The sequence below is a fragment of the Cololabis saira genome, chromosome 1 (assembly GCF_033807715.1).
Source record: "Cololabis saira isolate AMF1-May2022 chromosome 1, fColSai1.1, whole genome shotgun sequence".
Classification (NCBI taxonomy): Eukaryota; Metazoa; Chordata; class Actinopteri; order Beloniformes; family Belonidae; genus Cololabis; species Cololabis saira.
Window position 1 is genome coordinate 24,410,067 of NC_084587.1, and position 24,877 is coordinate 24,434,943.

The following is a 24,877-nucleotide window of genomic DNA, read 5'->3' on the forward strand; positions in this document are numbered from 1 at the left end:
CTTCTTAAGCTTAAACCTACTTTAATCAATTGTGTGGGTGGCATTGCACCTATTAAATCTTTATTTTTATTTACTTGTTTGGATGGAACCATTTGAAGTGAATAAATTAAATACTAGCATTGTTTTTCTCTTGGTTTTTTGAAAGTCCACGATTATCCGGATAAAAAAATGTGCCAAACAGGATAAAAGTTTATATATTGAACCCATATCCATACCTGATTGTTTGTATTCGGGGTCACAGGGACCTGCTGCTGCCTATCCCGGCTGTCTTCAGACGAAGGTCACCTGTCCATGGCAGACACACATATAGACAACCAACCGCACATGATCACTCCTCTCATCAGCTCAGCATCAGCGGGTAATCAAACACACATAACCGTGGGAGGAAACTGAAGTTTATATACATGCAAATACAGACTGATAAACTGGTGATGGTGAACCAACCAGACCTTGTGGCTGCCGACAAACTCCACAAGAAAGCAGTGATAATGATAGCCATAACAATCCCAAGCTACAGCAACGTCAACAAGGAAAAAAGTCAAGGAACTGGAAAGAAACAGAAAAGATATGGGAGGTGTAAGCCACAGTGGTGTGAGTGGTAACTGGGACACTCAGAGTTATGACCTTCAAGCTGGGAGAGGGGCTCCATTGTGTCCACATCAGGTATCTTATTCCAGAATCACAGTCTATAGGAACAACAAAAATACTGATCTCAGACGTCTGCTAAAGCAGTGGTCCCCAACCCCCGGGCCGCGGCCCGGTACCGGGCCGTGGGTCATTTGGTACCGGGCCGCACAGAGAGAGGGGAAAAAAAAAAAAAAAAAAAAAAAATTTTTTTTTTTTTTTTTTTAATTAAAAAATAATTTCTGTAGAATCCCCGAGTGATGATGGATGACTCTCAAACTGATGGTTCACAATGTTTTTATTCCTTGGATGTAAATACACTGCAAACACACCGTAAGAGCTATAACGGAATAAAATAAAATAAAATAGTTAGACTTTCTACATTCATATAAGTTTAACTTAAATACAGACCAACGCAGCTGCTTGCTCAGTTGGCAATAAAGCTACCACAATACATGAGCGACCCAACTCAAGCTGGACATAAATACGGTATAAAATTTGCACAAATCCTTATCAGCAGGTGCCTTTTGTGTCAGTTAGGCTCCACTTTAGCATTCCTGACACTAGTTTAGTCTTTTAGACACAGTTTCTACTGCCGTTAAACTTTTACCATTAAAGTCCGAAGCGCCGGATGTTTACGAGCTACACCTTTAGATTGGGCCGTGAAAATATTGTCAGACATTAAACCGGTCCGCGGTTCAGAAAAGGTTGGGGACCACTGTGCTAAAGGACCTGCATTTGAAGAGGGCAACCAGCAAAAACAGGATGGATCAGGCTGGAGTGTTTAAAAAACTGCTCACACAAAGAGATATATATGTGTGTGTGTGTGTGTGTGTGTGTGTGTATATATATATATATATACACAGTATGTATGTATATATATATATATATATATATATATATATATATATATATATATATATATATATATATATATATATATATATATATATATATATATATATATACATATATACACAGTATGTATGATAACATAACATGGAACATGGGGTGCCTTCACAAAAAGGCTCCTGCAGAGAATTAAAGATGAAACGTCAATGTACTGTATGTTGCTGCTGTCTAAAGCAAAGAAGAAAACTGTGCTGTGAGTACTATTCATAATTACAGCCACTTTGGAGATTGTTAAAGAGTTGTGTTTAGGTTATGAGCCGGGGCTAGCTCTAGTTCCCAAATATAACCCAGCCTAGACATGGAGAACAGCAAGCGTTGTGAGCACCAGATGTGGTCCAGTGGTCCAACAATGATTTAGATTTAGGCTGAGTTTGATGGATATGTGGCTGAATTTAATCACACCACGGTCAGTTGAGGCAAAATGTGAGCTAAAGGGAACTCCAGATGTTTGGGCCAAGCGTTTATTGCCATCTGGGCATGTTCTTGGTTTTTGAGAAAGGTTCCACCATTTATTCATTTATTTTATTTTTTTTTCTTTAAGATTTAGCTTTCTCTAATGCTTTAAGAATTTTTGTATTTCTTTTCCTTAAATTTTTTGTTCTCCTTTTTTTTGAATTACCTATTACATGTCTTTTTTTCTTTTTCTTTTATACAGCTTTTCCACCAAGCATGGTTATTTTCAATTTAGGTCACAATGTAATATCCGTTCAACACGCACAAATCCTGCCACAGGTCTGTCCATCGTGTAACAGCTGTCTGATCAGATCTGGCATTTTCTGTTGATATTTGCAATATAAACTTACATAGCCATTTAGAATTATTTTTGAAAATGTATATCATTGTCATTGCCGGCTGGGGAAAAAAAAGTGGCAACACAATATATCAAACTACAGAAATACATGGTTTTGTTATGATCAGCTCCTACATATCACCTTGCGAATGTTTTATTTTCCATATTCAACTAAAATAGCTTGTCAAATTTTAAACACAGCAGCATTTTGACGCGTAAGGACAAGCCCCTTGTGTTTATAGGATCGTTTTGTAGGGCTTTGGTACGACAAACACGTTTGCTGCTGTTGTGCCTCCTAGTAGCCACTAGGGGGAGCCAGGTTTTACCTTTTCAAAGGCCAGTGCTTTACTGCGTTTAAAAAAAGTGTCTAACCTGAAACAAACACAAAGACTTCTAACAAAGGAATAATTTGTACATGGGTTTATCAGAGATGAACGCTTACGACTCAGCTGAACGCTTACAGCATTAATGAATATGTATTTAAAAATAAAGTGATGGTGTTCTTTTAAGGTTTTATAATGAGAGCAGCATTCTGTGTTCATGTTATCTAAGATGTTTTGAACTCTCCAACCCCATACTGTGAGACTGGGTCGGTTTGTAAGGGCTTTGCATGCTGGCATGCTGGTTTCTCGATGTTGCAGCGTTGTTGCAGCAGTGTGTAAAAGCCCAAACATGTCTCCATGTTTCCACCTAGAGTTCAACCACGGAACTGCAGCCAGACTGACGTCACCAGCCTGTCCTGTTTAAGGGACGGCTCAACCGACCTACCACAGTCTAATGATGTAAACCATTTTTAGATGAATTAGATGAGGAATTTAGTCCCTGAAGGTGCACCTTCCTCTATGAATAGAAATCAGTTAATGGTTCCAAAAATACCGAGAATGAGGTGCACAAAAAACAACTTTGTGGGCTCATTCATACATTTTTAGAATAATATAGAAAGTATAATTCAAAAGCACCTTTACCAAAAACAAAAGACCTAATCTTTTGTTGTTAATTTGATACATCCATGAGGCCGTAGTTAACACAAGGCATACTCCGAGACACAAGAGAAGTTTCTTGTTTTGCTGGAGGACTTCTACCCTTCAACAGCCAAAGATGCACACAGTTGATCATTTTTCTTTCCAATGTTTGAATTGCTGTAGCTAATAGTACCAGTCACTGTACAGAAATATGTACATATATTTTTAAATAACAGTTTGATCATTTTTCTGTACTAACAGTGAGGCTCTGAGCCCAAACTGACACATTCACATACCATTTTAGTGTGGATGCATAAATCCTGAGATCATTAATTTATAACAAACAATTCAGGGAAAATGGCCACGCTGGAGCGAGAATCCGACCACGCTCAGCTGTGATGTGGTTCTGCAGCAGTAAAACTCAGTATGTTTTGAACACATTCCAGAAAAAGTGCTTTAAGTACTTCACCAAATGCAATTTTATGTAGTTTCCCATAGGCTTCATTATATCCTACCGGTAAAAGAAAAAAATATAATCTGTTACTTTACTATCAAGGTTGATATGTTAGAAATATGAAGAAAGTATATATCCACATAAGTGAATGATGTTGTTTCCTTTCATTCACACGTTGGAGAAGTCATACAGCTCTTATAAGGGCTGCCAGTTTGCTTTTTCTCAGTTATTGTTCTCAGTTAAAGACCTTCCCAGAGAAAAAACATATCGAAGTATAGCCGTAGTTGTTCCCTGATCTCATTTTGTATACCTTTTGCTTGGATGTGTCGTCCACTTTTGGTTGGATTTTTCTGAAACTCCCAGTGCTTCAGGATGTTTTTGACTGTGTTTTGTTCGTCACGCCTGCTCCCTGAGTTTTTTTTTTAGTTTTTTTTTTCATTTTATGCAGCAATATCAATGTATAGTGATATTGTAGAAATGTACTCATCTTATCTGAATCCACTCCATTTGCTGAGGAAGATCATGTGATATGATTGACAGCTCAGGAACTATTGTTAATGAATTCCCTGAAACTAGTTTGCCAAATTTTCACAACATCAATTTCCATTTCCAATTTCCAAATTAAGAATAAATTCTAAATCTTTTGTTTTCTGCGTAGGTGGATATAAAGCTCTTAAAGTTTGGCAGGAAAAAAAGGGAAACATAGGGCATGTGATATGACCAAAAGCACTTGATCAGATGATGAACGGAGCCTGTGGTCTGTCATGTGTCCGTGCTGGTAGTGAGGTGCAGGTCATTTCATACAAACATCATTTTGGTCACATAGCATCTTTAATACCACCATTATAATAATTAGGATATCAAAAGTATCGAGTATACATACATAATTTGCATTGCGGTACACAAATCTGAGCTGATTTATGTTTTTTCTATCTTTCATTCATAGCTCTCAGGATCAATTTTTATTATCTTGACATTGTGCTGATACATTAAATCGTCCTGAAGAACTCAACGCTATTTCAGGAAGGAGAACATTTAATTGGACATGTATTGTTAAGCAATATAAAAAGTTTTTTTTTTATATTTCCAAATGTAACTTGAAACCTATTGTCTACTACTTTCCAATACCAATAATCAAGAATCTTGATATAAGCCAAACTTGAGTCCATGTCACCAAAATCAAAGTCCTTCATGTAGGTTTCTGCACCTACTGTGGCCTTGATATTCTGTTCTTCTCTTTTTTGCAGTTAAGTTCTTGATGCTGTAGGAACAGTCTCTTGAAGCCATGTCTGTTTTTAATAACAGTCCCAGGAAATGGATCCTCAGGAGTCTGAAGATGTGTGTGTGTGTGTGTGTGTGTGTGTGTGTGTGTGTGTGTGTGTGTGTGTGTGTGTGTGTGTGTGTGTGTGTGTGTGTGTGTGTGTTATGTATGTTTTGTCTGAGGAAAGTGAGTTTAAAAAGGGTGAAACACCTCACTTCCTCTCCTCCACCACCTTCACCGTCTCAGTCTGCGCTGCCTGTCAGACGCTGGTGATGGAGGCCAGGCAGTTCGAAGACTTCTGAAGTTTCTCAGGCTGAGTGGTGGGCGGTTCTGGGATGGCGCGAAAGCTGAATGGCAGACCAATACTGCTGGTGCCAATGTGGCCTGGGCTCAGCGCTGGATTCTGCCGTCTATTGCTTTCCACAATGCTGGATGTGTTGGATGCAAGGCTTTCACGTGTTCTGCACAACACAGAAAACAACAAATGGTTGGTTTGAACATATACCATGGACTGCTGTGAAGCATAAAATGATTACAGCTCACACTCAGTGTGCAATTCTATCAGTCCTACAAAAATGCAGCTATAAAACCACTTTAAAGCACGTTTTGTTGATTGACAACAGACATAAAACCAGTAAATCCCTTGTAAGATATGAAAATGACTAGTTTTAAAAATGTTTAGAGATCATTTATTAAGACCATCCTCTGCACTTGCAGAGCAGCGTTGTTTTATTGGTCTGTTTTTACAATGCGTTGCAACAGTTCATAAAAATTAGGACTTAAAACTTTATAGTTCAAAGTTTTAAGTCCTGGAGCTGTCAATATAATTTAAAACAGTGCACGCTGGATATGTTACATAACTGGCAACTGTTTATTTCTAGTATTTCTGAGGCAATTATCTACTACGGTGAACCAAAACAGTATCCACGAGGCCTACACATATTTTTAGCATATGAACTAAAATGTATTACGTCAATCTTACATGTGTAACAAAGATTGAAACCAGCTGTAACATTAAAAAGGCAAGGAAGTTTCAGAGACCAGTTCTTGAAATAGCTACAAGGGTCTACTGATGGAAGCAGATGGAAGTGTGGGATGAAGCATTATTGGGGAGATTGAGACGAAGTGGGCTGTATACTGTATGCCTTGTTCCTATTTGATTCCATGCACTTATGCGGAATAGTCAGAATTCCACTGATACCTCTGGGAAACTTTAGCAACTTTGGAGTGGTATACTTAGCAGTTAATATTTTGCAAGTTTGACCTGAGAAAAAGTACTCTGGATGGCGGGAGATGGATTTTTTTTGCTATTGGAACAGCAGTGTACTTGATCACAATTCATCTGGCAGGCTATCACATTTCTATAGTTTCATTGTACATAAAAGACACACAAAACACAAGACTTAGGACTGAAAAGGGACTAGGGACCATTTCATTTTCTATTGTGAGCTTTCTCCTCTCCCTTTATTTCCACTCATTCATGCAAAATGCATTCTGAGATACTTCTCTAGTGTAGTCGAGTGTACTCAAGTCTCTACTGGGTATATCGTTGCTACCATGGACAGAGCAAGATCACATTTTTGGATTTAGACTGTTCTTGATTAGGATGTGGACCTTGAATCGGAACAGTACTTCAGTTGTGAGTGTTGGAGTTTCACAAAAAGTCCTGATAATCTAACTTCCATACTGAGGCCAACCCAAAAGTAACAAAAACTGCAATTCATCAACTGACCACCGCGGGCTGGCTCCAAAAGGGGGTAAATCTCCATCGACTACTATATTAAAATGTTACATTTCTGATATTGAGCATCGCCTTTTGATTAGTATTGCCAACTTAGCAACTTTTTTGCTATAATTATCAAGTTTTCAGACCTCCTCTAGCAATGTTTTTTTTTTTTTAAAGTGACAAATAAAGCAACATTTTCAGGCATTGGTGAAGACTGTCATGGAAGCACATATTGTTCACGTGTTACCATGGGTCCCTCCCACACCAGCAGTGTCACTGAATATCAATCATTAATACATTTTTCTAATTAATGTAATTATTATATGGCGCTGCAATGGCCTATCGACAGGATGAAGGAGGGCTGGAATTACGACAATAATAAATAAAAAAAGACAAAACAAAAGTTAAATTGTCATTTCAAATATTTAGACTGCTTTTTACTCCCTTTTTGTCTCTTTTCGTATTCTTCTCTCCTACAGCATTAATTCCAACATATAAATGACCAATTATGAAAATGAGTGTGTATGAACTTTTAGGATAACCAATAGCTACTTTCCTTACTGAGGAGATGGTGCTTTTGAATAGCAGTAGGCTTATACAATGACTAGCTATTGTTACTTCCTCATCAGTCATCAATATACTATAAATTGCTTAGTAAAGCAATCAGCAGTTTGTACTAACCTAGTCTCGCCTAAACACAGCAGTCATTTCTTGTTTTGCCACCAAAATTACATCTGGAACACAATGTTCTGCAAATGTTTGCCAGAACCCCTGCACCTCCTCTGGCGTGGATCAGCTGTAGAAGGAGCTGGTAGCCATGGCTAACTCTGATTGACACAAGGTGAGCGTGTTCCATTTGGCTTCTGGCACCTGTTTGTTCCGCCCATTTGCAACATGGCATCATTACAAAAGTCCTCCTAGTATTTTTCAAACAGTAATCTGCCTTGTGTGCGTTCAAAAATGTGAACTCTGCTTTGAGAGAAAAGACTGCATGTGCTGTGCTAACTAGCATTGGAAAACCAAATACCTAACAGGCTATTTATTCAACTTTTTTTATTCAGCTAAATTGTATGGACTCCAAGTGCATTGTTATTCCTCAGCAATGAACATTGAACCATCTGAGCCATCTGTAAAGAACTGTATTTCACTGCATGGACCACTAGGGGTATATTGTGAATTTTATGTGGATTTATGGGGAGCATATGAAAATGACCTGTTTCGGTGTCTAACAAAGCATAATTTTGTGAAAGTGCATACCTAAAATGGTGAAATCTAGCTAAAATGATCTTTGAAATAATCAGACTTATCAATATCTAGCCAAAACCGAATGTACTGATGCTGAGCCAGGCCAGCTGCTTCCCTGTTGTCACTTCCAGTGCTTAACAGAGCCAATCCAGGCAACCCTGGTCCCTGATTCTGGCCTCATTTGTCTGAGTGACCAAACAGGGCTTAATGGGGGTGGAGGCGGTATCAAAGTAAAAGGAGGATTTTATCATTCAGCAACTCTTCAGCTTATTTTAAGACTCTTCTTACTTACTTCCTTATGCTCATGATAGGCTTGATTCGATTACAACAGTTATTAACATTGTTGTTACAGATTCAGGGGATTCAGTCTTAGATTTACTCCAGCTACTTTTATCATATCTTTGTGGTTGGTTGGACAAAGCAATGGGCACGGCATTTGTTAAAAATATCCGTTAACTGAATCGTTGCGTACTTGATCGGAGCTCTGACTGTATCAGACATGCTGAACTGAAAAACAGCTGAACAGTTCGTCATTCAGCTCATGATTCTCGCCTTCCAGCTGTTGCTTTACCAAAAACCCAAAATATGTTGGCTTTATAGAAGTTTTCTCACTGAGTATTAGATGTGGGTTGTAGATTATTTTAAGTTTAGCACTGTTCTTGGACTTGTTCTGTCAGTTTAAACCCCTGATATCTACTGAAGACTCACACTGATGGCTTTTGGTACATTCAATTAAATGCTTCCTTAGTACATTCACTGAATGCAGCACTGACCCTGATGTAGATGCAGCTGTGGTTATTCGAGAAAATGTCTTAAAAAAAAAGGTGAACTAGAATGTGCTTGTGTTTGTGACTTTATAGGTGTAATCATCTTGCGTGAAGTCCCGTCCGCTACACCAGCCGTTAGCTCAGGGAACATGGGGGTACTGATTCACCAAAGTCACTTGTTTGCAGAGAAACAATTACGTTTGTTTAGTGTCATACAGTCTCTGCTTGCTGCTTTGCCCACAACTGAGCTCAGTTGAACTGTGAAGTGAAAGGATCATTTCAGTAAGCGATTCAGTTCAGTTTGTTCTCAAAAGATTTCCATCATTTGTGACCCCACTGCAAACTATGGGCGCCCCTGCAAATTGGCGATGTGAGTCGACACAACATTATGGACAGTTCAGAGGGGCGGCACTGTGGGGCTATCAGCACAGCAGTGGGAATATGAATGTTTTGGTTTTTTCTACGTTAAACTGAAGCCACAGATTAGTGCATTTAAGATTTAAGCCTCAGCCCCACCTGGCTTGAAGGTGGGAACACAACTGTTGACTCACAACTAATTCAAAAATGTTAAAGTAATCTATCTATCTATCTATCTATCTATCTATCTATCTATCCATCCATCCATCCATCCATCCATCCATCCATCCATCCATCCATCCATCCATCCATCCATCCATCCATCCATCCATCCATCCATCCATCCATCCATCCATCCATCCATCCATCCATCCATCCATCCATCCATCCATCCATCCGAGCTGATCAGCTCTGTTTGTGAGTTACAAAATTGCAAGGAACAATGAGACCAAACTGCATGATTAATGAAGGTGCTGCTCTACAGATTTGTTGCTTTGCATCATGAAACTGGTGCTATTGCAAAGTATCACACTTATTCTTTATTACATTATCTGTAAATGTGATTGGCCACTTGGGCGACAAACTTTGGTGAAAAAGGGCTTTCCAAAGGCTTACTTCATGGCTAAACTGGTTAACCAGAGGGTTGTTTGTTTTTTGTTTTTTTCTCTCACATGGACCTGGGATACTCCTTAGTACTTGATATTAGCAGTGCATCTGTGTGTAACCATCTTTAACGGGCAAGCTTCAAACATTCACACACTCAGCCCATTACACAGAGACAAGCAGAGTCATTGGTGACTGCTGTTACACCTTAAAACTGGCCTGTAGGTCTGAGTATATGGCACTGACTGGTATGAGCTTTTGTGTGTAGCACAAATGGAAAACAGAAAACATGAAAACCTTAAAATCTGATAAGACAGATTGTCTTGTGGCAGTAAGCAATGGAGTGTGTGCAAAACACACCGAACAAGAGGTCCTTTTTTTTCTTAGGTTACACACCCAAAACTAATTTTTGGCTACGATAAAACTGGATGGGAAAAAAGCTGTGACCTGCAAACAGTCAAGTCATCTCACACCCTCACCATCCACAGCTGTCAGAAAGCATGAAAAAATGATTAAAAATGAAGAGATAATAAACCGACTATTTAACACTAAAGAGTTTCCTGTTACTACCATGAGAGCTTTCACTTAGACTTTATTATAAGACTTTATAAAAGTTTAAACTTTATAACTTTATTTCTCTGGAGTTTATTTCACTGAATTTCTAAACTGAAAGCCACACTATAGTATAACACAAGGTTTGTCAGTTCTGGTCCTGAAGTAACAGTGTGCTACGTGTTTTAAATGTTTTTCTGCTCTAACATAGCTGGTTCAAATAATAGGTCATCAAGAGACTTGTGCAGACTTTGACGACAAGCTGATGAGGTGATCTGTCCATTTGAATCAGGTGTGTTGGAGCAGGGAAACATCCAAAATATACAGAGCAGTTGTACCTAAGGAACAGAACACTGGGTTTGGAGTTTTTTGTAATACAGTTTCTTTGAGTTCATACCTGGGAGAGTTGAATCCACTGTCCACCGTGACACTGCTGCTGTCCATGCTGTCCAAACGGGCAGAGTGGGCTGACTTCTGGCTGCTGTTGTTCTCCGTCTCCTTAGGGCTGAGTAGGGTCAGATTGGTCTCCAGCTTCCGCTGCAGATCACGGTCCTTATCCCGTTCCAGCAGCCACTGCATGGTGCCCTCACCACCACCACCAGTGCCTCCACCATTACCACCCCCTTCCACATGGTCTTTGTTGTCCTCTGCCGTCACCAACTCTTTGTGCGAGTCCTCCTCTACCTCTTCTTCCTCCTCATCATCTGATACATTATAATAGTCAAAGGAGGCGGAGGGGACCGTTGGCTCTAAGCAGCTCTGTAAAACTGCAGGTGACGTTGAGGAAGTGGCTGAATTGGAAGGCTGCTGGGGCTCAGGATTGTCTAGGGCCTCTGTTGATTTGGCATGTGAGGCTTTCCGCAATGTGCCAGACTTGGTGTAGCTGCTGTCCACAAAGCCAGTGGACAAGGCATTATGTGGAGGTTTGAACAAAGTGTCCTTGCTGAATATCTCTTTCCTCTTGATCACTATACTGCCTCCTCCCCCTCCAGGATCTACATTGTGTTGATGTGGCGTCAAACGGGCATTTTGCACCGGCTCTGGTGTTTGGCTTGGTGTCAGTCGTGCAGAGCCACTCTGTCCCTTCGCTGCCGACAAGTCCTCTTTGTACTCCACTGTATGAGAGGAGGTGAGGTGAGGCGTTTGTCGGTCAGCTGGGGAGCCCTTTCGGAGTCCCCCTGATGAGGTTAATGTGTCATATTCTGATTTTGCCTGAGGCGAAGGGGCAGTAAGGATTGTTTCATTTGATGTATTGCACTGGAAGTACTCATCTGTTGAGGGCTTAGGAGAAAGTCCCATTAACTCATTGTACGTCGGCAAGCTGTCTCTGCTTTTGTTCCTCTCCATCGTACTGCGGATCCTTGACTCTTCCAAACTCCCTTTCCCCAAATCAGGCACATTAAAGTCAGAGTGGAACTTAGCAGCAGAGAACATAATCCTTGAGTAATGGGAGGTCTTCTGCGTGGCCCGCAAGGTGCCATCATCAGTGTAGTAATGACTGCGCTCCTCCAGACTGGGTTCAAAGTCTTCTGGCGCACCAAGTGATGGGCCCTTGAGAGAGTTGTCCATGGACCGAGATCGTTCTTTAGCTTGATCTGATCTCTCATGCCGCGATTTCCTGTCCTGATTGTGACTGTGACTTCTTTGCACTCTGGACTGGCATGTTCCACGTGAAGGCTCTGGAAAGGGCATCTCTGTCCGTCTCTTTGCTAGCTCTCCAGACACATCCCACTCAGGGGTAACAGGGCAGTATGATTCAGTAATATTGGGATTGCTGTGGACCAGATATGTCGCTCCTCCACTTCGTCTGCGCTCTAGTGTGTACATAGCTTCCCGAGGCGAGCGAACTAACGAGTGGCTAAAGAAGCGGTAATCCCTTTCCATAAACACCAGATCCCAGTTTGAGCCCTCAGATGGGTCTCCTCTGGACGTGCGGGGTTTGCTGTGAGAGCGCGACTTACCATGTGGAGCTCTCCTGTGGCCTCTACCCCTCCTGCTGCGTGCGCTGTGCTGAGCAGAGGACCCTGCCTTGTTTTTCTGTGTTCGCTCTTCCTCTAGCCTCTTCATCACGGCTGTATGCCGTGCAACATTCTCCACTGTTAGGTCAGGATTGATTCTGCGAATTATCTCCATCTCCACTTCACGGGGAATGGGCGTGGTTGGGACATCCTCATCATTGAGCGGCCACTCTTCTGGGGGAAACTGGGCTGAAAAGGTGGCAAGCTGCCTCATTTTGTCTTTCTTGAAACTCAGTCTGAAAAGCCTGAGTCCAAACCGTTTGGATTGCTTCTCGCCATTTCCACCACCACTCCCTCCTTCTTTCTTTTTGGTCAGCGTGTCTGTTTTATAAGGGAAGGAATTGATGCTTTTGCTCTTATCAGCTTGATCTTGAGACACCAGTTGCTGGACAGTAGGGGATGTGGGAGCTGGAGGATAGGGGTATGACGGCGGCTCTCCTCGGTGCTCCTTGGCTGACGTGCTCGGTACGGGCTCCCCACCATTGTGATCCTTGGGTGGCTTGCTTTGATAGGATTCTCCCTTGTGCTCTTTGGGTGGCTTACTTTGGAGCGCAGGGGCATGCAGTCTGGATGGGTCTTCGCGATAAGAGTTGTATGAGTCATTGTGATTCTTGCGAGGAGGTCTTTCTCTCAGGCATCCAGGTGTGGATGGTGTAACACTGCCAGACTGAGGTGAAGTGCAATGTTGAGGTTGCTGTTGCTGCTGCTGCTGTTGCTGCTGCTGCTGCTGTTGCTGCTGCTGACGGTCCGGCAGCCGATCTTCCAGGTGATACCATTTGTTGTTTGATCTGATGAGTGACGGAGTAATAAAGTAGGTCTGAGGAGTGACGATGAAGTAGCCCTCTGGAGTTGGATATATCTTCCTCTCCCGGACCAGCATGTTTAGAGTGTGTCTCAGAACCTCTGAGCTGGGTGTAGGCACGCCTGTAGGAAACACATATGAGAAACAGTTTAATGTTTCACTCTGCAGTTTATATGCAACCACTCAAATACAGAACAAGCACAAAGGGACAACAAACTAAGAAACATGGAACATGGAAGCGTATCATTTTAAAAACTTAAAGCATAAATGGCCTGACAAATGCCTGTCAATTAACGACATGTGAATTGACTACATGTCTGTGAGGTTCATGTACGTTTAGCACTCGTCAATGCTATTTTGAATAATTATTATGTCAGTTATAAAGTCATATATTATTAGCTAATTTGTTTCACCCAAAATGTGACAAGGTTCAATGTTACATTTCCATAGAAACATATTCAAAAAGGTGCTGAATATAACTGTAAACAATTTGTTAATAATTTGTCCATAGAATATCAGAAATAAGTGAAAAATATCTACCAGAATTCCCATAGCTCCCAGACTCACATGTAATGTTACCATTGCATTTGTTTTATAAGAGGAACAGTCTAATATTTATATTTAACTGCTGATGACATAAGACGGAATAATTATTTCATACTCTCAATTTTTATCTTATATTCTTATCTCATATTCGGAAAACAGAATCAGCATTTTTGTGTGAAACCCCTAATCAGAAAATGTTGTGATAATATGGAAACTGAAAACAAAAAAAAAACTGAAAAAGTAATTGATTTTCTTGTAGTTTATTATTTTCAGACAGTATGACCACAGCATGACACTATTGTCAACGTGTCAATCATTTAGTATAGTACATCCATTTTTGCATTACCAGCCTGGCACCAGAAAAAATTATTGTGGGGTCAATTTATTGCCAATATGAAGCTCAGAGACAAAAAAGTTACTTCAAAAATGTTATGTCAACATATGATTCTAATGATATTTTCATATAAAAACAGCAATTTTCGTGAAAGGCTGTCTTCGAGGAGCAATAAACGGCAGAGGATATGTCAAACAAATACGTGAGAATTAATCAAGATGTTTTAAACAAGATTCTTAAAGATAATATTTGAAGGAATTGTCTATTTATCTTTCTACAGTGCATATTATTAAACAAACTAAAGAATCTAGAGCAATTTCATTGTGTAAAGGTCAAAGGTGCAAGCTTAAGCTGGACGACTGTGATCTCTAAACCAACCAATGGCAGTGCATGAAGAGCCATCATTCATAAATAGCTGACATAACCACATAGGCAAGGGATTATCTCGATAAAACCTTTGTCAAGCAATACAATACAGAATTACATTTATATGTGATGCTTAAAACTTTGCTGTGCTAAAAAAAAGAAGCCTTATGTTAGTTTTGACCTGAGGCTGCCTCCAGGTCTCTAGGCTCAAGAACATCACACAGGGGTAATGTGCACTATGCTTAAAAGAATCAGATCTTTTTTTAATTCAGTTTTTTCCTACGTTTTTGGGAGATTTAGGTGCTGTGTTCTCTTGACCCGAGGCAAAAAGGACCACCCAGAATGTTAACAGTCTGGGTGGTCAAAAATCCAGGCTCTGTGATAGTATGGGGTTGTGTATCGGTGCCCCTAACAAGTATCACTTACATTTCTGTGATGGCAGCATTAATGCAAAATAAAGTACATTGAAATATTAGAGCAGCATCTGCTGCCTTAAAGACAAAATCTTTTGCCTGAGAAGCTCATCCATTTTTCAACATGACAAGACAAAACTCAAAAAAGATGCATGGCCAAGGAACAAGAGCATACAGGTATTGAACTGGATTTCATGGAGTACTGACATGTCCCCCAACAAAGAATGTTTGGTGAATTTTGAAAAAAAAAAAAAAAAAACTCCTGCTCTTAGACTGTAATGCTTGGTATCTTTAATACAAGAATGCCTTGAAGGGTTGTGAGAAGGAATGGCAACATTACACATAAAAGCTTTACTGTCCCAATTTTTTGAATGTATTGCAGGCTTGAAATGCAAAAACGGATGTACAATAACAAACAAAATTAAGCTGGCGAGAAAAAACATGAACTATCTTGGGTTAAAACTGTCTGGAGAGAAATAACAGTCAAAATAAATGTCAGAATCATTGCTGAATAAACTACGGAGAATTTATCAAGAGGAAGATCAATCTGACACCGATATCAGTGATCAAATAACAAACCATGCTTGTATATAAAATTCCACCTATCCACCCATTGTCTATACTCCCTTAATCCCACAGGGTCATGGAGCCTATCCCAGCTCCTTACAGGCGAAAGGCAGGGGTACAAATAAATATGTCATATGTGTGAAGTTAGTTATTCTTAGAAGACAATATATCATGTGTTAAAACATTTTGTGGATGAAAATCTTTGTGCGTTATTTAGCAAGTCTGAAGTTAGGAATCAGCAAGGGGGTTTACCTGGAAAGCTGGCAGTGAGGTGCTCCACCAGTGCCTCCTGGTTGACAGGCTTGTGGGCTGAGTTCATAGAAGAAATGGCCAAGCACAAGATTTCCCCCAGCGGGATGAACTGTGACTGGCTGATAGGTGACATACTGATCGGAGACACATCACCTGCGGGAGGAGCAGAAGGCACACGCACAATTGTGAGATCATGAATGAACAGCAGGGACAGCGTGTGAAGCTATGATGTAATGGTTAAACAGCAGCAGTGTGCATGCTGCCTGGAACGAACGGCTCCTCCCTCCTCTCTGTGCTTCCTTAGCCTCTCGCTGCTGCTGTTTCTCATGGGTTAGCAAGCGAGGCAGCTGCTGCAGGAGCAGCTGGAAACCAGCATGAGATCACCTGAATCTTTGCAGCCTCTCATCCAATTCACATCATGTCAGAGACGGCAAAGATTAAGCAGTCCTTCAAGTCCAGTATATTTGATATTTAACTACATATTAATGAAATTAGTACCATGTTGAGAGCTGACACACAAAAATTCTCAGCTGCTGTAAGCTAGCTTTACATTCGGCAGTAGTGAATGATGAGATCATCTGACAACCAGAATGCCCGGCTTCAACAACCCCCTCTGAGAGCAAACATCTGTCCTGCTGGAAGGTTGTAAAGCAACACACTGAATGCACCACTGCAGCATCTGTGCTGTAGTGACCCTGTCCTCTGACCTACATCTGAGAATCACACGAGACATGCAGAAACTCTAATATCAAGGCCTCTATGTTTAATTTTGAATGGACATTATACAACATTATTATGACAGCTATCACTGCTTTTAAGTTCAAATTTCTACCATTTCACAGTCATAGCTGTTTTAATTTGGTTGAAATGTGGACATAGCTCTCTCTCTTCGGCAAACTCGGCCGAATGGTCAGCTAAGCAACGCGATGACGTTATCTCTGCTCAGTATCACAGCCCCCTAAGCTTTATGTGGCTGTTTGGGGCTTTACATGGTTTATATTAAACACAAGCAAAGCCGGCTCTATCGGCAAATCTGCAAAAGCAAAAGAATCTTGCCTCTGCTTTTTCAACAGAATCCAGTGGCATTTGTTGAAGTACAATGAAGGACAGAGAAAAAGGTAAACATTTGTAATGAAATGGGCAGCCTGAATTTGGTTTGTCTGAGTGCTTCACTGAGATGACAATGAGGCTCTTATGTAATCTGAGAGTACACCAAACATGAGTTAGTCACAAAATGTGGCTTGCAGGCGATGAAACTGTTGAATATTCAGATAACTGTAATCCACCAGACTTGCCAGTTGTACATTTTTTGTAATTTTCTACAACTAGTTAATGGATAAGTGAAGGAGATGCTGAAGTATGTCATGAGATAAGGAAACCACACACTGAGATGCATATCAAAAACCACCAGGGCCTGAGATACAAGAGCATTTTTCAGCAAATCATTTTTGATATTTCTTTTTACGTTAATCCACACACATCAGAAAAGTGAGAAAAAAACAGATACTATAAACATGTCCCACTTGACAACAATTTCATCCACTGTGAATGCCACATTAAAGCAGGTCTTTTTTAACTCTGAGCATCCTTGCAGAGAGAGGGTGGAGCTTCTGACAGGGGGGAGTGTCAGACTCACCTGGCGCACGATAACTTGGCGGGGACGGAGAGAAATGCGGAGGAGGAGGAAGATGCTGCTTCTGCACACGGATGTCTTTCTCACTACGGGAGAGATTGTGCTCCAGCGGCCGTTCGGGAAGCTCAGAGCTGGGCCAGGCCCGCCGCAAATTGCTGCTGCGGGTCTTCTTCATCGTGACCCCTTTACCAGATGGCCTTCAATCCCCGGGGGCCTCTGGGATAAGGTGGTGGGGGTGGGAGGGATTGGTGGAATGGGGAGGAGGGGGAAGGAAAAAGGGAGGTGGGGAAGGGGGAGGTCGACCAACCTCAGGCTCAGTGCCTCCCCCGCATCAGTGAGAACGTCCCGCTAGAGCGATCACACACCAGACATGGCAGGAACCAGTGTGCACCTTCACACACATTCACACGTCTCATTTACATCCACGAGCAAGCTACAAACGACCGTGTTCGAACTGTGAGTGGTTGTCATCGGCTGCTGGACTCTCCCAGGCTGATCTGGAGTGATGGCAGTGGTGGCAGAGGTGCAGGTGATTGCGCGAGGCATCACCCTTTCATCGACATCAGTCCCAGCCACCATTTGTAGCATCCCCATTTGCATGCGTAGGGAGGCACATTACGTAGCCACTCTGATGTGGGAGGAGGGAGCAGGAGAGAGGTGGGGGGGCAGGGGTAGAGATGAGGGAAATGGGGCATTGGAAGCAAGGAGGACGGTGAGAAAAGGTTTCAGTGGAGCTGTTGGGATCTGCTTGTCCCTTTTCAGTAGCAGGCAACAGGGGGGAGGAAAGCAGGAGATGGATGGTTGGTCACAGATTCTAAGCTTAAGAGGCCCAGTCTTCGACAATAGCTCAATTCACCACAGGAGTGCTCGGCCGACCCCCATAAAACAAAAGACCCCGCTTAAAAAAGGAACAGAAATAGAAGCTCCATTCACCCCAAGGGGCAGTGAAACCTCAATAGTATGCCAAGCACTGGAGACGCCACGTTCACCTCCATCTTTATCCGATCAAGAACAAGACCCCATCGTCCTTTCGACAACAGCACACCAGCAGAGGGTGGGGAGAAAAAAATGGAGAGCATAGAAATAATTAAATAAATTCAAGAACAGATATCCACAGTTTCCCGCAATCCAGCAGAAGAAGCTCCCGAGCTGATCGCCGTAGCATCCATTCATTAGCGTGAGGGGAGGGGGGGATGCAAACTCCAGTCAACGGCAAATCTCTTTCAACGCTAATGCTGCAGCTGCTCCCAGCACCTCCAGGAAGGGTGTGTGAGTATGTGTGTGTATGTGTGTGTGTGTGTGTGTGTGTATGTGTGTGTGTGTGTGTGTGTGTGTGTGTGTGCGAGTGTGAGAGTGTGAGAGAGAGTGAGTGAGGGAGAGGGAGAGAGTATGTATGTGCGCATCCGCCTGCTGCGCGCGATTCTGCGTGAGCATGCATGCGTCTGTGTCTGGGTGATTGAGGCTAAGGGGAGGGGAGGAGAGGATGCAAGGGAGAGAGATCGAGGACATACATAAGGCAGAGGAGAGCAAATATCAACAGATCGAAAAACACACACACACACACACACGCACACACATACACACAGGAAAAATAATTTAAAAAAAATATTCAGACCTCAGATGATGTCCAGGCAAGAACTCTCGATCTTTGGCTAAATCTATATCCTTAACTCTCCTTCCTCTTCTTGTTACCTCTCCTCCTCTGTATCAGTGGCTCTACTCTAGAAGGATGAGGGCCCCTTTAAAAACCATCCTTCCTCTTTTTTGTGTCTCACCTGACTGTAAGACAAAACCTGCAACCAATGGGAATCGTTTTAAGGCTGCTGGTTTTGCCTCCCTCTCATCTGTGATTTCCACCAGTGGATTCAGTGACCAAAACTGTGTGGCCCTGCAAGTAGCAAAGAAAAAGTCAAAGCTTCCAACAAACTCCTGCTGACTCACATGTGTGAAGTGTGAATGGACGGTTGGAGGGACAGAATAAGGAGCAAAGTGAGAGGGCAGGACGGAGCATGGGCAGAGGGAGGATGGTGTCACAACCAATCTGCTCCAGTTCACTGATATCAAAAAGAAAGAGAAGAGGAGGGGAAGGAGGAGGAGGAGGAGGCAGAGCGACACCACGCCAGCCATTTTATTTCTCAGTAGTGCTGCAACAGCCTTTGTTGCCATGACGACGCAAGCCGATGATCTCATAGCTGTTACCTTTAAGTGCTGTTCCCTTAAAGAGCCAGTTACTCAAAATAGAAAGTCGACAGACGACACATAGACCATTTATTCCCCTGTCCAAATATTAAGATATTTAAGTATATCTAAAGATATTTCAGCACCTTGAATCTGTTCACTATAACCCACATTTATACTTGGAGTTACAAATAACTAACAGCAAAACATTCAGATAAATACGTGTATCAACAATTTCTTACTTTTGTAACTATCCAAAAATGTAGAGGTTTAAATGCAACCATTTGGTGTTGAGGGGTGGCATCCGCTGCAATCAATGTCTTTAACAGATTTAAAATACACTATTTGTGGCACATGTAAAGCATATACAGAATAGTGCACTTAGAACTGATGCTCATATTTTGATTTTGTATTTAGATTTAGAGAATTTTCAGATCCTCTCTGCAGTTTTATTTTTTAACTTTTAGGACAAAATCCCCAGCACGGTCTCTATCGGAGCGCAGAAATAGCTCAACAGTATTTCAAAAGTAGTAGAATTTTATTAAATTAATTTAAAAAATACTTTTTAATCCCTACAGTAAAATTAAATATTGTACCACGTCCAGCATGCCATTAATTAATGCAGTCCCTGCATAGTCATCATAGAACGCCATGTCAAGGAATGGTCTTATATAGTGGAACATCTTTATGCTCCTTTAAAATATAAGTAAAGATCAACAATTATGGAAAAACATATTTTTGAAATAAATTAATAAATTGATTGGCCAAATGTATTATTAACATTCAGAACATGAATGCAAGCAAAGAGAACCAAGTATTGTGATATTTTTTTGCTTTTGCAATATTGATATTGCACATTCTGAATAGTTTTTTTTTTTTTTTTATTGTGGAGTACCCTGTGACAGCTGAAGTCAGATAGGACTGTGATGTTTGCAGATGACATAGTGATCTGAGGAGAGAGTAGGGAGCAGGTGTAAGAAAGCCTGAAGAGATGGAGATATACGCTTACCTCGCTTTGCGGACCATTAGGCGCACCGCATTATAAAGCGCAACATCAAATGAACGGGTCTATTTTCATACATAAAGTGCACCGAGTTATAAGTTACATGGTAAAACATGTATAAAGTGAAACAAAACAGTCTGGTAAGTCCAACTTTATTCAACTCATTCACAATAACTCAGAATATTGTTCAGTTGTAACTAATACAGAAAAATACACACATTTTAAATAATTCGTCTTCCACGAATCCACAAATAAAACTGGAGGAGGTAAGCATAGTACTACGTCCTGTTCTCTGATTGGTTTATCGTTGCCAGCGATAGCGGACACCTGAAGTTAGTGTTAGGTTGGAGCAACATTGTATTTCAACATTTGATTATAATTGCGTTATGATATAGATTTGAAAATTGGGTTTACGCTAAAAAGCTAACGTTGGCTTGACGTCTAATTACAGTAAGGTAACATTGACTAGATGTTGGATGGTGTTTGCTTGCCAGCGCTACATAATTAGTTATCTAATGTTGTCTGACATTGCAACCCGTATTCAACCAAGGACTGACTTTAATGTGTCAGCTAAATGGGCCGACAGGCAGTCAAGAGAAGCGGCTTTATCGCTTACCAAAGTCATACTGACTTTTGAGAGCAGTGTACCACATAAAATTGGTTCGAGGTCAGTAAGCACAAGAAAATTCATACGTAAGGCGCACCTGATTATAGGGCGTACTGCCGATTTTTGAGAAAAATTAAGGATTTTAAATGCGCCTTATAGTGTAGAAAATACGGTAAGTGAAGAAGAATTGTTGACAGTTTCAGCAAGGAAAAAAGTTAAGAAGAGTACAGACAGGTTGAAAAAGAGTGTGTGCAGTTATCTGTGACGGAAGAGTAGCAGCGAGAGTAAATTGACAGTGAATAAGATGGTTTATAAGATGATAGTCAGACCAGCCTTTCTCTATAGCTTGTGCATTCAGAGTAGCCTGGAACTGCAACGAAGCAAGGACGCAAACATGCACATGCAGTCTGTGTGGCCTTGTTAAAACACGTTTGACCAGGGCACAACACTCTGTCAGGGCACCTCGACATATCAGATAATCTGACACAGAACAAAATGACAGGGAAGATGGCTTTGGTGATGTCTCACTTGCCTGAACTATATAATAAGAGTTTGCCGCATTTCCATGACACTTTAGCGCAAAAGAAAATTGAATCTTTGAAAGTTCAATAAAAGTAGCGCTGCGAGGGATTCAGTGTTTCCATTGATCGCTGTTTTACGAATAAGTGTTATTCTTGTAACTCTCCGCGTATATTGTCTGCTGGACCTCTCCCAAAAACAACGTAAAAGAAAATCTCAACGTTGAAGAAAATGGACTAAAACATCTTTACCTTTTGACAAACTGTGATTCCCGCTACAGCCGTTGAGAAAATGGGCAGATGATGAAGGCAGCAAATTATTATTCAGAAGCAAAGCCCTTATGATATATATAATGATTTAGTAGTGTTACATGACAACTACATCATAATAATGAGGCCAAAAACAGCTGGAAAGTACGTCACGTCCAGCATTGCCAGAGATGTGGAAATTTGCAAATAGTGTTTCCATAAGGCTACACTTTCGCAAATAAGTGGATTATCGAATCACCTGAAAAATCAGCTCCTGGAAGCGTAAAAAGGTTTATTCGATATTCATGAGTTTTTTTTAAATTAGCGCCGTAATGGATCTTGTAATGGAAACGCCTGGGAGAAAGCTTTGGTATTGAAAGAACTCTCCAATAACTTGCGAGAGTTCTTATATCACTCTTATATCAGTTCTTATATCACTTATTGAATACTTACTGTATTCAGTAAGTGATATAATGATTTTTTTTCTACTTTTACAGTAAAATGTTCTTTTGAAGTGGTCAACAGTCCCAGCATGCCCAATCGTGTGCCAATTGTGAGTCTTGGTGCTTCTCTCCACCGTAGGCTGTCAAACCTGTTCCAACTCGGCCTGAAATACACCTGAAAGCTGTCAAGTGTAAAGCTGCAGCTCCTGTACAAGCCTAAGCTCTCCCAACATGTGTCCACTATATCTGAGGGGACACACTCTCATCCTCTTTGCTGCTGCTTGTCTCCTCATCATCAACAGGTTGCATTTAAAGCACAAGCTTTTTATGTGGTGACAGATAGAAAGATACAGCATTCATCCACCTAAGCAATTTGAAAAAAAGTAGTTTATATACCGGTATGTATGCTAACTACACCCTGAACGCTTTTTTGATCACCTAACAACTTGCACCGTACATGGACATCGTTTATGCTGGTGCAATAAGCCAGAGGTGACCGAATCGAAGGGATCAACATTTTCTTTGGGAGTGATATGAAAATTGAACGTTGAAAAATTACTATAGTTAAACACATTATCTGTATTCAACTGCTTTTAATTCACTATTTCAGACTAACAAATATGTGAAAGAATTTCAGTGTATTAACATACAGTATACTGTATGAGAGCAGAGAGAGTAGGGAAAAACAATTTAATCTAAAGGTGACACAAGTTAGAATGCAAATGTATGCAATGATATAATTAACTTTTTTCAAAGTGCGGTATTCTACTTTTTACATGGGAAATAGTTGAAACACAATAACTTGCATCACAACTTTTGAGATCTAGTATTTCCCAAGACAAGTTGATACTTTTAAATGGGAATATAGGTGGGATTCTGTGCTAAGTCATGCACAAAGGTGCACATGCAAGTCACAGGCGTGTTTGTTTGACAGGTCACAGAGGGAGCAAAAAAGAAAAAAAGATGGATAGACATTATTGACTACGCTGAGGAAAGGAAGTTCTTCATGGATCAGCTAGTTTAACAGGTCAGGTTCCTAGCTAGTTTGAGTCACAAAAAAGGGACAAAGAATTTGAGCCAGCTCTTTGTTCATTTCTCTCTAATCTTCACATACCCCGGGAGCTGGTATTATCACAACAAATCTTAACATATTCTATCACTGATTTAAACTTTAATAAATTAAACTGTATTAACAACTGCTGAATATTCAGAAAACTTAAAGGGACAGAGACAGTAAATATGTTCATAAAGTACAGTACTTGCCATTGCTTTCCGTGAAAGACTATAAGAAAGTCATGAATTTTATTTTGAGGACTACATTTTGAAAAGCACATTCCAACATCACCACGAATGGTTTCTACAATTCAACAATATATTAATACTAAGAACATTCGTCCAAAACTTACTGAGAAATTGGTCCATGAAATCCTATTCGGCAGTTTACACTTCCATGAGGCTCTATTAGTAAGAATATCCAAGTAAACGCAAACTCATTCAGTATGAAGTACAGTTCTATGAACATGAACATGGACAAATATTTGAACAAATTACCTCAGGATTGAAGTCACTTCATTGGTTCCCAACACAACATAGAATCACTTCCAAAATCCTCCCACTAGTCATCAAAGCATTAGTAGCTCGGCCCACCAGTACATATTTCACTTGCTCACTGTCTATAAGCCAATCAGGACTCTCAGGTCATCAGGTGCAAGCCTTTTAGCTGTTCCCAGATTTAAACCCAAGGTGCTTTCAGTTATTGTGGTTCTGCTCTATAGCACAAACTGTCTGTTGATCTGAAGTCAATTAAAAATGCGTCTTCATTGAAATCTTGATGCAACGCATGTTCGATGTGCTTAGCCTTTATGGGTTGTTATTTTATATGCTTTGTTTCACTTATCTGTTGCTAATAAGCACTAATATTCCAACTTCCATTCTGAAGCCAACATGGAAGTAAGAAAAGTTGCATTTTCTCAGCTGACCACTGGAGGCTGGCTCCAAAAGCGCATCAATTTCACATTGAACCCCATGTTAAAATGTTCACATTTACAGCAAAAATAAACATTTACAGCCTGGTTCAAACAACGGTTGCGGTCTACAAAGATAGAGTTCACATCCATGACAAAAGCTTTTTGGCTGATCTGATAATGTTTAATCCCCACCAGCAGACCTTGGCTAGTCCTCAATTCAGCTCTGGCAGCACTTGTTTTGGTAGAAACACTTGTAATGAGACTGTTTGGACAGATTTGATCATAATGAGTTAAAATAATATTAATTAGCATCATGGGTTAACATATGCTAAGCAAGCCAACCTAAAATAGCTAATTGTAAATTCACTTAGGTGAGCATGTTCCAGGAGGCTTCCCAGACCTGGTTGTTCCGCCTCTTTACAACAGGGTGGCATGCAGTACGAGGGGAGGAAAGATGCTTCAGAAAACCTATTGACATCACAGGGGGGTTGTCGAGTAAATCTTATATACCGTATTTTTGCGACCATTAGACACATATAAACGTCTTATTTTTTTAAAAATGTGCAGCGCGCCCAATGACGCAATGCGCCCATTGTATTATGGTAAAGGCTGATTTATGGGTCCGCGTTACACCGACGCAGAGCCTACGGCGTAGGGCTGCGTCGACTTAACGCGGATCCATAAGGCGGACGTAATTGAGGCCACCATTAGAACGTTAAAGGAGCTGT

At 40.9% G+C, this 24,877-nt stretch overlaps 1 protein-coding gene across 2 annotated transcripts in view; it reads right to left on the reverse strand.

Annotated features, from left to right (window-relative positions):
• Window positions 1–4,561: 4,561 nt before the first annotated feature.
• Window positions 4,562–24,877, reverse strand: part of stox2a (storkhead box 2a) — a 35,862-nt gene continuing 15,546 nt past the window's right edge. Inside the window, exons 1-4 of one of the 2 annotated variants that reach the window (XM_061718803.1) lie at window positions 17,188–18,755; window positions 15,552–15,704; window positions 10,651–13,195; window positions 4,562–5,464 (exon numbers count right to left, since the gene is read on the reverse strand). In XM_061718803.1, the coding sequence (XP_061574787.1) occupies window positions 5,263–5,464; window positions 10,651–13,195; window positions 15,552–15,704; window positions 17,188–17,359 (3,072 nt within the window). In that variant the 5' untranslated portion in view covers window positions 17,360–18,755 and the 3' untranslated portion in view covers window positions 4,562–5,262. Of the gene's footprint in view, window positions 5,465–10,650; window positions 13,196–15,551; window positions 15,705–17,187; window positions 18,756–24,877 lie in introns of those variants that run through there. The other variant, XM_061718795.1, reaches the window with a different exon arrangement.